The sequence below is a fragment of the Strongylocentrotus purpuratus genome, unplaced genomic scaffold, assembly GCF_000002235.5.
Source record: "Strongylocentrotus purpuratus isolate Spur 01 unplaced genomic scaffold, Spur_5.0 spur5_scaffold_12, whole genome shotgun sequence".
In the NCBI taxonomy this organism is placed as follows: Eukaryota; Metazoa; Echinodermata; class Echinoidea; order Camarodonta; family Strongylocentrotidae; genus Strongylocentrotus; species Strongylocentrotus purpuratus.
In genome coordinates, this window is record NW_022145597.1 from 11,241,156 (window position 1) to 11,257,230 (window position 16,075).

General features: G+C 35.4%; 1 protein-coding gene across 8 annotated transcripts in view; it reads left to right on the forward strand.

Annotated features, from left to right (window-relative positions):
* The first annotated feature begins 485 nt into the window (after positions 1–485).
* LOC754108 (guanine nucleotide exchange factor DBS) overlaps positions 486–16,075 on the forward strand; it is a 103,482-nt gene continuing 87,892 nt past the window's right edge. For 3 of the 8 annotated variants that reach the window (XM_030981814.1, XM_030981817.1, XM_030981815.1), the window contains exons 1-3: positions 487–634; positions 7,669–7,783; positions 11,467–11,493. In XM_030981814.1, coding sequence (XP_030837674.1) covers positions 562–634; positions 7,669–7,783; positions 11,467–11,493 — 215 coding nt within the window. In that variant the 5' untranslated portion in view covers positions 487–561. Of the gene's footprint in view, positions 635–7,668; positions 7,784–11,466; positions 11,494–16,075 lie in introns of all 8 variants that reach the window. The other 5 variants (XR_004063519.1, XM_030981819.1, XM_030981820.1 and 2 more) reach the window with 5 other exon arrangements.

Below are 16,075 nucleotides of genomic sequence, written 5' to 3' on the forward strand. Positions count from 1 at the left end.
ATAATTTTTGAACAAGGATTTTTATCCAAGATTTATTCAAGATGATTTTCTTTTACAACATGTGGGATTGCTTATGCATTGAAGGTGAGATAATATGCCTATTTGGTTTGCATGAGCTTCATCAGACATAGCAGTATCTCAGAAAAGATTCTATGGGAAGATACGGTTACCAGCGATTCCTAGACTTTCTACAAACTAATTTACAAATCTCCCTATGATTTATAATTCACTTGAGTAAAAGTGTAGACTAAATGCATCTTGTGCTGAATAATTTTTTGGAGCACTGTGGACTAGAGGTGAAGACTGTCGACTCTCATACGAGAGGTCCTAGGTTCAAACCTTGCTCGATGCTAGCATCTTTGGACAAGGTGTTAATTTACCCACATTTGCCCCTCTTGACTCAGGTGTATGAAATAAGTACCTGGAAATGCTGGGGTAATATTAATTGCAGGGCCTACTGAAAGAGCGGTATTCAAATTATTCTGATGATTAATGATAAACCTAAATTCTGATTGAAATAATATATTTGTTTGCCTTTTTTTTCTTATTTCAGACTTTGACATGGACATGTCGGATGAGATCCTGATCACCGACATCATCGACCAGCTCAACCACCGGGTGGCATTCATCACAGGTTAGTGTGATTGTCAGTTTACTTATTTGATTTGTCTTTATTTCTTTTATTTCTTTTTGTGATCTTTTTCCAAAGTGACAAACCAATTACAACATAGTTGTGATAATAAACAAATTATATAATTAATACATCATCAATGTATATACTGACATTGTTGGACTATAATAATGAAGAAGTATTGCCACATAAAGCTAAGCTTGAAGGCGTGGTACCGTAATCCTTTATAAGACTGAATAATTCTGATATACAAAAATGATGTCGGTGATGTTTAAATAGTGAAAAAGATGTATGAGAAGATGACAGGAGGAGATGGTAAATAGATTAATAACGGTGATGGCTGTGCTGAAGAGATAAATAGAATTAGGAAAAAGGCAGAAGTGAGGTATGAATTAGAGGGAGGGTGGAGGGATAGAGAGGGAAAGAGAGACAGAGAGACTTTTGTTACTTATTTTAAAAATAGATTAGTGATACATCATCTGAGCAACAGAGTATTACTTTGATTAGCCTATTTTAGACTCTCCTTACATACAGGGACTGCTGGTGTGGCCAGCTGTCAACAATTATCTGTTGATACCTGAAATTGGTTTTGTTTGCAATTGTGCAATGTATACACCACAAAATGGCCATTCGTTTATCTTTATGACGATATATCATATAATCATAATGATAATCATTAGGGCTGTGCACAACAGTGTAATGAGGTAACCGAGTACACTCACAGGCGAATACTCGAATATTCGGACGCCATGTTTTTTTATAATTTTTTTGAATTTTTTTGAATTTTTTTGAATTTTTTTGATTTTTTTTTATTTTTTTAATTTTTTTTTAATTTTTGGATTTTTGGATTTTTGGATTTTTGGATTTTTTTTCTTTTTTTTCTTTTTTTGCCACTACCATACCACTCGGCAGTTGCTCAGGTCCCTTGCTGAAAACGCATGCAACTTTACTTTGAGTTGCAGTTGAAGGCGCCGATTTAATAAGAATAATAACAGTAAACAATGGCAGAATAATCCATTTTCCTCCAAGTTCAAACAGAAATCTGGACATTTGGTCCCAGTTTCTGAAAGGTGAGTTTGACAGTGCTTGGGTTGGGAAACATTTTTACCGACGGTACCATGCCAGCGGACGCTGCTCTGGTAAGCGTGGGCCTGGACCTTTTTTTTTTTTTTTTTTTTTTTTTTTTTTTTTTTTTTTTTTTGCGGCCGAATATTCGGGTACAAGAAATCGTACCCGAGTAGTTGTCAACCGTGCGGGTACTCGAGCATTCGACTACCCGTCGCAGCCTTAATAATCATCATGTGTTCCCAACACTTACAGGGACTAATCACCACAAAATACTTCTGAAACTCTCATGATAACCACGAACAGTAAATTTGTGCAGAAAATTAATTGTTTTGCAGTATATGCTTCACATATTGTCCAATAGTGTAACAACTAGGCCCAAATGCTCCCTAGGGAGCGGTGTGTGTGCACTATTTTGTGTGGATGAGCAACTAAATCCATTGGCTGGGGTAATAATTATTTTAAAGCACTTAGAAAAGTATTATGCTCTATTCAAATGTGACTGTTATTATTATTACTATTATAAATATAACTGATGCTATAACTTTTGCATATTATCAAATCCTGTTAACACAGCAATATTAAAGTGATCAGACACCTAAATGAATTTTGGAGTCTGGCAGTTGGACTCTGTGTTGTAAAGTATATAACAGATGATGAAAATGATTTGTAGGTAATGTTTACACTCTTCAAATCAAAGAGCAGATATGTTATGCTTCTCACTTTTATATTTGAATAATAAAAACTCCTTTTGCAGCCCCAAGGGCGTTCACTCTGTGTTAACTCTTTCAGGACAGGATTTATTTTGATGGCTAAATTAATCAACTTTTGTTCTTCAAATTGGCAGCAATAATATTTTCTTTCATTGCTACATTTTTAAAATAAAATGTAATGTCTCTGAACACAATAAAAATTGGCAAGAATCCTATCGAAAAGTTGAAAACTGGTAAAATCTGATAGAAAAACAAAGATTTTGAATCTCGCAACATGTTTCTAATTTAAGGATTTTAATGTGTATTTCCTTTCTTTTTTAAAATTTCCTGGCTTCAAACACAATATAGTTGTGAAACAAAAATTAAGGGCTCTGAAATACACTTGATTGAGCCAAACTACAAAATGTGGAATGATTGTCTCATCAAAGGGGTTCAATGTGTATGAATTAATGCCCTTCTGGCTCCAAACAAGGGAAATATGAAGTGCAAAGTTAATGACTTACGTACGTACCCAAGTATGATGGATGGGTGGATAAACATCTAGAGTGATGTGTGTCAGAACTTCAGGCAATCGAGCGGTTGTGTAAATTTTGTGGTATTTTTGATATTGTCTGACGTCACCAGTGATGTAGTCCTTTGACTGCTAGGTATGTTCACAGGTTATTGTAGGTTGGAAATTTTCACTTTATCAGATTTATTTTAAATGGGGTAATTAATTACAAATATGAGAGGGAAGAAATAGTTGAAGGTCAGGTTGCTTAGAAGTCAGAGGACTGTAGGTTAAAGGTAATACAAAGTTTTGGGAAATTTTGAAAATTGGGTGGATAATGAATCTTTACAATTTTGATATACATTTATTTGGATGCCCCTCTGCATCTGGATGTACAGTATTATAAGCACTAAAAAAATTAACCTCTAAAACACTTCTGTTTTCGAGAAAAATTGAATATAAAAATTTACCGGTGCTCCCGGTAAATTTTGATAAATTTCAAATAGCGCCTACGGACGTACAATGGTAGCTGCGACCATGAAAATCTCAGAATATGTAGTTGTGATATATAATTTCCAAACGGGAATAGCTAATCGGTCAATTTTAGTCAAGAAACATTGTTTCATAGCTAAATTGATATCTTGACCTTGAGAGGGAGCTATACAACATAAAGAGTTAATTATTTATAATTTCATAACTTTAGACTCGATTTCAACCAGGACGACGATCGATGAATATTGTAGGAATGCATACGCTTCCAATATGTTAATTTGAACCAAATTCATGACCCCATACCAAAACTTTGTAATACCTTTAATGAATATGATTTACAATACAATGCAGTTAACCAATTTTTATTTGCAAATTATTGAAATAATTGTGTTTTGCTGATTTAAACATCATTACAATTATGGAATTTTGATCATAAATCTTTTTATTTGTAAAAACCTTATTATCAATTTTTGATTAGCACTGTTATAAACAGCATTAAAACATTGTGATCATAATTTTTTTTTTTAATTAAAAAAATTAAGATTAATGAAAGCAACTGATAGTTTTTATTTTTTAAATTTAGTAGCTGCTAAACAAAAAAGACAGTCTTGAACAAATAAAATGCTTCTGTCCACACTTCTATAATGAAAATTTAAATTCCATGTTGTTGACTTTTCAGGTTCAGCTGTTTAAGCTGTAGACAATATTGATATTTCTCAGGAATCTACACATTTTACTAGATAACTTAGTTGAAGGTTAGTTTATAAAATGTTCTGTTCTGGCAAAATTGATGTAATCCTTAATCCTCCATATAGCCAGATAGGATTTACTTGATATTAAAACATGGGTATGAATATGACATCAGTCTTGCGATCAGCTGATTTTGTATCCTTGATCCAAACTAATAGGCCTAGGTCGTCTCTGTGCAGATTAAATTTTCTGGAGAGGAAAATCTTTCTAAACTCAAATTCTCTGTTGAGAGCCAGAAGGGTGTTTACTCTGTAATTAATGCCCTTCTGGGCAAGCGACTTGAAAACTACTTTTCAAATTATTAGCATTTAAAGATTTATTTTATATTTAAACTGCTTTCCGTCCCGAAAATCGGTTTAAAACTTAAAAGACTAATAGAAATGTTATAGCAGAACACGGCACAATTTTTTCTCAGAAAAAGGTCAGTTTTATAAAAGTTTGAGGCGATTTAGTGCTAACGCCCTTCTGCTTAACGCTTCATTTTTTACCTGAAATTCGAGCTAACGCCCCTCTGCCAGCCAGGCGACGAAATGTCAAAACTCTAAAAACATTCACTCCAACATAGAAGAAAGCAGAAAAATCATAATAAAAGCATAATGGTAAAGTTTGAATGAAATCAGACATCTCTGAAATCACCAGATGGAAATTATATTTCCATTAGCTTTTATTTCTGGATGGAAATTTTTAAAAAAATAATGCTATTAGCCTCAGGGCAAGACTAGAATCCATAAGCTGAAAAAATTGTTTGTTTTTAGTCCAAGCTGTACAATCTGGCGTCAGGTCCCTGGAAAAACAAATGAAATGTCTGCCTAATTAAACAAAAGGCCTACTGCTGTACATTTACATTGTTGTGAAAAGTCCCTATCAATTGCAAGTGAAAGTGATTGCTAAACGTCATATATTTTTTTTCTCTAGTAGAGTGGGAGTGCCTAAAAAAATATCTGCATTACCTAGACAAGTGTACATGGACAAAGTTGAAAAAAATGCAAAATGAATTCATTCATTTATTCATTTATTCATTTATTCATTCATTGATTTATTCATTAATTCATCTGTTTGGAGCCAGAAGGGCATTACTTCAAATATCTGAATACAGAGTTAATGCCTTCTTGCTCCAAAGAGTGATTTATTTTGGTTTTTCAGTTAGTGTATGATTAAGATTGCCAACTGTTTTCTGAAAGATCGAGAGAGCTCTTCTAAATATCATTTAATATTTATTTTAAGTATTGAAAAACGGGGTTAATTGGAACATTATTATTTATTATTATTATTTATTTGACCAATCGGAAAACATACAGTGAGTATAACAATCAGATAATACATGTAAGAAATATCATAATACATACAAACAGCTTTAGGGAAGTGGAGAGGAGAGAGAGAAAAGGATACAATCTGCTGGTCAGGGGTGACAAAAGCAATTGAAATTGCTATTTAATACTCAAAAGCATGTCACCCCCCACAAAAAAAAGTTTTTTAGGGATATTATTTCTATGAGGAATGATTTTATCTAACATTTATTATCCCATTGAGCTGAATTCAAGAAGGTATCACTAATAAGCTTCACATTTCTTGGCTCCTGTCAATGCTTTAAGCATGGTGTGTTTTTTATATTGTTTTGATGATTAACAAATTATCAAATGACTCAGCTCTCAGCGAATTATATCCTTCCTTACATCCTGAAATACGAGTTTCTACAAACACCGTTGAGAATGCCAGCAAGATTCATTTTCCAAAAAGGAAGTAGACAAAGATGGGTAATATTTACATACCAGTATATGATAAACAACTCTTGAATAGTTGAATTACTAAGGATTAATTAAATCCATGCAAACACATTGTACAGAACACTTGCTTCAAGAACAGTCTGTCACAGTAGGCACTTGACAAGTTTCAAATCGAAATATCATTCCTGTTTTCTTTGATTCGGATTTCGGATTCAATATGCTTGCAATTCAAATATATATTTCAGTGTAGTTATATATTGAGAATGTGTTTGAATATGTGTGTGAATATATTTAAACTTATGTGTTTGATTATTTGTTAGAAATTCAGAATCAGATGCACTATCTTTTGAATTTAGTTACAGAATTAAAATATAATACAAATTAAACTACAATTCAGTGAAAAAATACACGGGGGCTCCCGAAATGCCCAAAAGAGCCCCCGAAAATCAAAAAAGAGCCCCAGTGAATTTGCATAGAGTTCAATGCAAAACAAATTTTAGAGTTATTTTTATGCAGGCAAGCTTGAAAAGTAGCCCCCGAAAAATAAATATTAATTTTTTCCCTGCTACAATTGATCAACATTTGTCTATGAAGGTGAATTTATTTGGCAGATTTGATTTTCAAACTATAATTCCTGTTTTCTTTGATGCTTGAAATTCAAATATGTATTTCAGTATAGTTATATATTGAGAAATGTATTTGAATATGTGTGTGAATATATTTAAACTTATGTGTTTGATTATTTGTTTGAAATTCAGAATCAGATGAATTTAGTTACAGCATTAAAATATAATTCTAATGAAACTTCAATTAATCAGCCTTTATCTATGAAGATGGATTTATTTAGCAGATTTCAATTTAGCTATTACCATCTGAAATTGCTGTGAGCCAGACGAAAATTAATTAAGTGCAAATTGATTATTATGTAATACCGGTACCCATTTTGTTCTCTGATTTTGTAGTACCTTTTAATTACAGTAGGTCCAAACACAAAAAGCATCTCTAAAATGCTTTCAAAATGAAGATTGCTTGATCTTATAGGGTGCATTTAATACTTGTTCAAAATGATTTTGTCTCGCCGTCTGTCTATGGGGTATGCATTTATGTACAGTGTATTTCTCGAGGGCAGATGTCGCCGTTGAAAAAAATCTCATTATTGCACAGAACACATGCAGTGTGGAGTTTAGTCCCATAATTGGATCAGGGGGAAGAGAGGGAGAGATAGAGAGGGAGAGGGGGGAATAAGGGATGAATAGGGGGAAGGGATGGAGAGAGGCAAGGTGAGCCAAGGAGAGAGGCAAGGTGAGACAGGGAGAGAGAAAGAGAGAAAGAAAGAAAGAAAGAAAGAAAGAAAGAAAGAAAGAAAGAAAGAAAAAGAGAAAGAAAGAGCGAGAAGGATGGAGGAAGGACTTGAGGGGGTTTTGGGTGGGGGATATGGGGGAGGGGGGGAGAAAGAGATAAAGATGGAAATTATAGGTTGGGGTACAAGGAGGTGAGGTTGAAAAACACGAACGGAGAGGAGAGAGAGAGAGAAAGAAAGAAAGCGCGAGAAGGATGGAGGAAGGGACTCGAGGGGGGTATGGGGTGGGGGATAAGGGGGAGGGGGGAAAAAGAGATAAAGATGGAAATTAGAGGTTAGGAACAAAGAGGTAAGGGTGAAAGACAGGAACAGAGGAGAGAAAGAGAGAGAGGACAGGCCTGTCCACCTGTATTTATGTATATCTATACACTCTTTCATTTCTAGATTGTTTAACAAATAAATAATTATCACATTCCATCGTTTTCTTTCTCTTTGATTTCTAGGTGGTAAGACTCAGGAGGGGTATCCCATCATCAACATGCCGGAGTGTCCAAAGTTCAACCTGGTCCGAGATGAAGACTTTGTCAGACTCATGACCTACCTCGTCAGAATACCAAGGTAAATATTTTTGGTATTAATTCTATTTATACATTTTACGTAGTTATATATTTGTGTATAATTATGTATTATACCATCAACTAATGAGGAGAGCCTCCTACAGAAATGTAGTAAATGTTTCGGTAGTCCCCAGGCATTAGTTAAAGGATTTTTTTTCTGTTATTGTATTTATTGTTGTAATTCATTTTCTTGTATTCTTTGTTATGGTTATACTCCTTTATGTTCCTGGAAATGAAATAAAATACATACCGGTAGATAAAATAGTTTTCAAATGGTGAATTGCCATTTGGTCCACAACCAGTTTGTCTACTTTCCAATTGGTCTATTCCCATATGGTCAATACCCAGCCTGCGTCTACTATCCAATATGATAATAATAAGTCTAATAATCATTTGTCTGCTTATCATTTGGTATAATCATGAACCTAATACAATATAATGACCATTTTACATTGTATCACTATCCTATGGAAGTTTCACCACTCTGCGGCGGGGCTTATTGTGAGCACGCACTGGTGATCGGCCAGCTGCCATGCCAATCGACCTCTTCAAAATAGTTTCTTGAAACTATATTTCATTTTACAATTTTTTTTCTTCCAGTTTGTATGCCCCTTATGCTATATGATGTTTCTTTAAATGTTTATTTATATGAATTTTGGAGTTATATATAGGTCAGGGGTATTTTGTTATCTTTCGGTAGTCCCAAATAATATTGCAATAATGATGAAAAATTAAAATTAAAATGCACCCAAATGCAGCCTGCAGATAGCATTAACAATAGTGTGCAAAATTGGGCATCACAATGAAAGGTCAAATGTTACATTGCGGTTTCAACGGTCAGTCAAGACTCTAACAAGGAGGGGGATTTTCGGTGGTATCCTGCCACCCTGCTCCTCTAATTGCAATTATCCTCGCTTGTACCTGATCTGTGGGCCTGTCCTCATCAGCTCGAGTTTGCCAAATAAGCCGCTATTTTGACTATCCTGATTGCAATTAACCAGTTAATGTGCCTCATCATCAGCCTGCAGTTGCAATTAGCGTGATGTTTGATCGAGAAAATATCCTGAGAAATCTTGGTCTTGTTTCCAAAATATCCCGCTATTTGGGAAATAGCGGGCTAATTTTCGCCCGTCCGAGCTAGTTTGTGATGAGCGTACAGTCCTGTGAAGACGCAATTTTCGGCATCAGGATAATATCAAGAGTCTGAAAATAACGGGTCATTTGGCAAACTCGAGCTGATGAGGACAGGCCTTGTGAGAGTGTTGCCCCCATGGCCGTTCACTCCTTCGATCGTAACGACTCGGAGGGGGGGGGGAACAGGATGTGTTTCTGTGCGCTACATGGAGCTCAAGCGTGAAGTCAAATTTCCTCAGTTAAGGGCCCTTTCAGACATGAGGTGGTATACGAATATCCTGTTCACACTACAAAAAAGTTAAACAAAAGTCATGAAACAAAAATGGCATTGTAAGAATCAGCATATACCAAAACGCACAGACACTTGTGGAAAAAGTATGGTATAAAGAAACATTTAAAAAAATAGTGTATCAGAGGTCTGTTGACATATGTTTTGTGTCAGCCTGGGTGACAGCTGGCCAGTCATCAGTGCAAAATCATTAAGCCCCGCCCAGTTGTACATGCAGTTTTTGTACGATACAACAGACACTTTAGTAATAAACTGTAATTCATTATCAACTTTTTATTTGAAGCGACGCTCAGACAACCATCTTGCTTAATATACATATTTTATGTGACATCAAACGAGAAAAAGTACTTGTGGTACTTATTGTCTAGCTGTACAAAAGCTCAAAGCTGTATAAATTTTGCTAGTCTATACAAGGATTAAAAAAGAACCCCATTTTTCTGCACCCTGTCTGAATGGGGCTTTATGTTTTAAAGGCCCCCTGCTGTAGACTTTATGAAGATGCAGCTAGGGGGTTGTTATTTTCATTATTAGGTGAGCTGACAGCATCTAATGACATTTGGTGTATTGTCTGTTAGAAGCCAGTAGGGTGTCAACTCCATTAACACATAGCAGGGGAAAAAATACCGTACTTTAAAAATGTTGGAGGCTACTTTTCAAGCTTGCTTGCATGAAAAAAGCACTCTTTAATTTGTTTTGCATTGAACCCTATGCAATTTGGGGGGGGGGGGCTCTTTTATGACTTTCGGGGGCTCTTTGGGGCATTTCGGGGCTATTTCGCCCCGAGCCCCCGTGTAATTTTTTCACCGACACATCGTTAACGCCCTTTTGGCTCTAAAAAGGCAATGAATCTGTGAATGCTTACATGTACATATAGATACAAAAAGCTCTAGGGGGATATTATTTTCATGTCATACCATCAATGCTGATTTTTAGCACAAGACAAGAAAAATCACCAGTCTTCTCAAATTTTAAATAATGTGTAACAGTCAGTATTGTCTGTTTGGGGTCAGAAGCGCAATAACTCTGTGTAAAAGGTTTCTCAGCACACAATGTCTTGTTTCATGCCATTTTTTTTACTTTATCACTTTATTCATACTTTTCCTTGTATTTTATGGCACAATTTTGGTATGATACCAGGGAATAATGTCAATATGTAGGTTATCATTCCCATTCAGATTCTCTTTCTGTTGGTTGTTTACAACCTGCAGTTATGGTTAATATTAACACAATGTTTTGTACTCTTTGATATCTTTTCACTTTGAATATTCACAACATTGTTTCTATTTTGATGTTGAATTATATCTGTGAATTACACGTACATGTAAATCACTGTATTTCTGTGACAAATCATCATGATTCAATGTTCTTATAATGATTGTTTCTTCCATGATTTCTATCTCTTAATGACGTTCAGGTTTTTGTTTTCTTTATTCTAACCACAATTGCAAAGACTTTTCAAAAACAACCTCAGGCACTATCAGTAGTGCCTCACCCTCTGAAATGTGTGCACATGACAATAGGATATTATACTATTTATATTATTCATATTACGTATCATGTTATGTACGTCATCAGGACATGAGTTTGTATTGGAAATGCAAAAGGTATTGAAAATGCTCTTAAGTTGTCTTTTTGAAAGTCTTTGCAAATGTGTTTCTTATTCCTATGCACAAATAAGCTACCTGGTAGTTTTCTTCTTCGTTGACGTACAGTCATTCTTTGTCATTTTTATATTCTTAAAGATAAAGTTGAGTTCTGGTCATGTGATTGAATTGTGAAAGAAACATTGTGGAATCCATCAGAATCCATCAGTTTGATCATCTAGCAAGGTACTAAAATCATCAAAATGATAAGAAATTCGACCCAGTCTTGGTAAAGTTACAAGCACTGTAGTGACTGTACACAAAAAGATGTACATGTATATGGGACTACACAAACATGATGCATACAAGTCTGTCCCAATTTTTATTATGTTACATGCCATATTTAAAATATTAAGGTATTTGAAAAGCCAAGCTTTTCAGGGAACGTTATCAGATGTTCTTCCACACTTCATAATACAATGATAATGCTCACAAATTATTTTTAACCCCTTCCCAAAACTCGACCTTCTCTTTCATCACTGTTCATAGAAATAAAATATAACATGGGAACATTTTCCATTTCCATTTTCATTTTCATCATGTCATGTTACTCATCTTTCCACCCTTTTCATCCCTCTCTTTTCTCTCATTCGTCATCATGCTTTCCTCATCACATAGTTATTTCCAAGGCCTACGATGTGAAAGGTACCCACCTAATGAGTGTTTAATCGCAGGGTACATTCCCATATGGCAGAGTTTACTGCACTTTATCACAGGCCTTATTATTTGAATTAAGGCATGCAGTAATTGTGCATAAATTTTAAAAAATGGGAATGTACCTCAATCATCTTCTGATTGTGCTTAATGTTTGAATAGTTTATTTTGTGTTGTTTGTTTGTTTGTTTATTTAATTGTCTGTTTGTTTGTAATGTCCGTTTATTTGTGCTGTCCGTTTATTTGTGCTGTGTGTTTATTTGTGTTGTTCATTCATTTGTATTGTTTGTTTATTTGTGTTGTTTGCTTGTTTATTCATTTGTTTATTCAATTTATTTATTCTATTTATTTATTGAATTGATGAATTTCTTTATCTATTTGTTTATTCATTAATTTACTTTTTTATTAATTTTTTATTTATGATGTGTGTGTGTTTGATTGTGCAAAATTGTCTGTTTATTTGTAGAATTCACACATGTACTTTTTGTTGTTAAGTTTACAATAGCATGTTTATTGCATGTTTTCTTACAACAAGCCTATAGGTCTAAGTATTACAAAACAAAAACACTATAGTTGTTTAAGGTAGAGAGCAATACATCATACATGCACGTGTACTTGTGGGTATACACTTCCCCAAAGTAATTCCGCGCTTATAAAATCTAAAGTGCAAGAGATACGCAATGGAATGCCTGTGTATGCCATCCCCTCAATGAATTCGATTTAATCTCAAGGACATATGTAATAGCATGACCATCTTTAAATGGGTTAAAGAGATTCTTGGTGAGGGGCAGATACATATTTTCTGTTTTGAGCCAGAAGGTCGTTAGGTGTTAATGGGATGAGTTCACACCCTTCTAGCCTATAATAAAGGCTTGTTCAGATGTGACCTGGCAAAACAGTGGCGTTTTTGTTTTACAATGACATAAAGTGTAAACCGCATCACATTTCTATCTTATTTATAACACCGAGCTCAGTGAAGAAGCTCAAGTTGCCATTCATTCACACAATTAAAGAAACGTGGCAGCTTTTTTGTGACGCATTACCATCTCATATCTGAATAGGCCTTTATTAGATGTTATCAAAGTAGTGACTGCCCCAACTAGATGCATTTTTTTTTTTTTTTTAAGCCACAAATATGTTTAAATAATTCAAATAGATGCATTGTATTTGTAAGTTTTCTATTGAGAATCAAAAGGGCTTAATCACTTAATATTGAGTTTTCCTGTAATATCCTTTGGCTCTTTCTTGCACCATGTACATCTACCGGTATGTGTATTAGAATAAAATGTCTTTATTATACAACCATTCGCTAGTAAACTCCCCAAACATAACAATTTTATTTAATTTAATGAACATGTACATGTACATGTTAATGTATACATGTATGTGGAAGTTTTAGTTAGTTCTAAAGACTGCTCCAGATTTATTTTTTTTGAAAAGATACATCATGCTAAATCAAACTCCTCAACTTTGATGCCCTTTCAGTAAAACAATAATTTCATGCAAGTTTTATTATTTATTTCCGTAAAGCCTTGTTGTACGTGTTCTTGTGGTATGCAGTGCGTTTTTTTATTTAGTATGCTGTATTCTTTATTCTCCATACAGGGTTATATTGAGTGCTGCTTGCACGTCTTTTTCATTTGAACTTTCCCCTAACCTCTCCCTTTTTTCACCTTGTTTGTTTGTAGTGGTGTGCATTTGTTTAATGATAATCAATCAAGTCTCTGACACTTGTTATTTTTCATTCGATCTCATGCAAGGAGATATTTTCTCGTCAGCAGACGGTGACGTTTAGTGCACTCGAGCTTGACCCTCCCCCTCTCTTTTTCTTTCTTTCTCTCTCTCTCTCTCTCTCTCTCTCTCTCTCTCTCTCTCTCTCTATCTCTCTCTTTCTTACTCTTTCTTTCTCCTCTCCCCCTCTATTTCTCCTCTCCCCCTCTATTTCTCTCTCCCTCTATTTCTCTCTCCCTCTCTTTCTGTGTATCTGTGTCTCTATTTCTCCCTCCCTCCACCCCACTCTCTCTCTCTCTCTCTCTCCTTGTTTCTTTTTCTCTCTCTCTCTTTCCTTGTTTCTTTTTCTCTCTCTCTCTCTCTCTCTCTCTCTCCCTCCCTCCCTCTCTCTCTCTACCTCTCTTGTTTATTCACCCTTCAGTCTTGGCAAGAAGTATTTGTGAAATTATTTTGCAATGTACTTGAGTACCCATTCAGGAAACATTATAAGTGCAATGAAAGGAAATGGGTTTTCTTTAAGCGACTCGGTAACATTGCCTCATATTCTGAAACTAAATCCTGGATGTATAGCTCATGCTGCTTTTACAAGCCGATCATCTGTCTTATTATCAAGATATTTATGATTGGCAATCAAAAAAATTTAATTTGTTTTCCTAACGGTTTTTATAACACTACAGTCTATTGGGGAAAATGAGTATGGTAAAACCAGTCACTCGAAGATTTTTACTTTTTTGAGGCATTTTATGATCATTTTAAGCGCAATTTTGTTAAGGGCTTCATTATTACACCATATCACAGACACTGATAACATGTAGGGCCATGCATCTCAGATTTAACATTGTTAAACGATCGATGCCTTTAAAGATAGAATTGGGTTCTGGTCATGAGGTTGCAGCGTAAGAGAACCTATTTCAAAGTATCTTGAAAAGGTTGAATATAAATGGATCACATATGAATTGGTGTATACATGTACGTTGAGGTTTTAGATGCATCAAAATGTAAAGAAATAGACGCAATCTGGCTGAAGTTTGATGTACTGTACACGGAAATGTGTATGCGGGACTACACAAACTTGTGGCATGAAAGTTTGGTCCAAATATTTTAAGTATTTCCCATCATATTTGGAACATGACGGCATTTGAAGAGCAGGACTTTTTCAGGGGCTGACTTAAAATAATTATGGAGAGCCATTTTCAGCCTTAAAATAAAATATATACAGTGAATATTCAAAAGCAAAAATTCAAGTATTTTAGACTTTACATAAATGCCACATCAAGAATATGAAATCTCCTTGATAATAGAAAATATGAATGATTTGAATCAACATTTTATGCCTTTTAAAATAACTTTTACAAATTATTTTCAAAGATGCAATGGCTTTCCATAATTGTTAAGTCCAACTTAAAGATAAGTTCAACTTTTGTGATCTTTGCGAAACACCTGGGATATTATCCAAGGCATTATGTATTTTGGAAGCTTCCTGCAAGAAGGTTGGGGCCATTGATAACACATAGCCCTTGTGGCTTTCTTGTAGGCAGCGAATGATTTATATTGTGGGCTACTTCAGTGATGAATGTATGCTTGGTATACATACTTAAGAATTCATTGCATTTTGCATAGCAGTGGTGCTGTGGGATGTTGTGTGATATTAATGTGTGTATCATTATTCATGGGATACATTGCTTGAGGGAATTACCAGGGTGTAATGGATTGGAAGTCTTCTTATCCCAAAGGGTCGTGGTAATGATATATTAATCCAATGATCTAGGCCCCCTCATCTCTCTCTGTCTCTCTCTCTCTGTCTCCCTGTCTCTCTGTCCCTCTCCCCCTCCCCCCCCCCCCCCCCCTCTCTCTCTCTCTCTCTCTCTCTCTCGCTTTCTCTCTCTCTCTGTCTACCCTCTTTCTCTCTCTCTCTCTCTCTCTCTCTCTCTCTCTCTCTCTCTCTCTCTCTATCCTGCTTTCCCTCCTTCCTCTTTCTTCTTCCCTCTTCTTCCCTCCTTCCTCTTCTCTCTATCGTCAATTCTAATTCATATCACTACTTCTCCCATTACCAAAAAAAACTGCTGATGCCATTATCCTTGCTACTTCGACTTCCAGTACCACTACCACTACCAAACTGAAACAACTACCTTTACCACTACCACTACCCCTACCCCTACCGCTACAAATAAAACTACCACTGCCGCTATAGCTACTACTACTACTACTACCACTACCAAACTATTTTTAAAAAACACTACCACTACCTCTACCACTTTCACTATGTTCACTACTGCCACTACCTCTACCACTTTCACTATACTCACTACTACCACTTTCACTACCCCTACCAAACTGAAACAACCACCACTAGCACTACTGCTACCACTACCACTACCACTTTCACTATAGTCACTATTACCACTTCCACTACCAAACTGAAACAAATACCACCCCACTATAAAAACAACTACCACTACCCTATTACCTCTACCCCTACTACCACCCACCACTACCACTACTAGTAGTACTACTACTACCACTCCCAAATTACTACCACTCCCTCTACTAATACCACTCCCTCTACTAATACCACTCCCACTACTAATACCACTCCCTCTACTAATACCACTCCCACTACTACTATACTACCACTCCCACAACTACTACTACTACAACTACCACTCCCACTACTACTGCTACAGTGTTCCACTACCACCACTAATACTACCACCACTACAACCACTGCTAATACTATTTACTACAGTGATAATGGTAATGGGTTACTTCTTGTACATGACACATTCTTTACACTTTCACATCTACTTCAGATAGCAGCTAAAGCCCATCCCACATTACATGA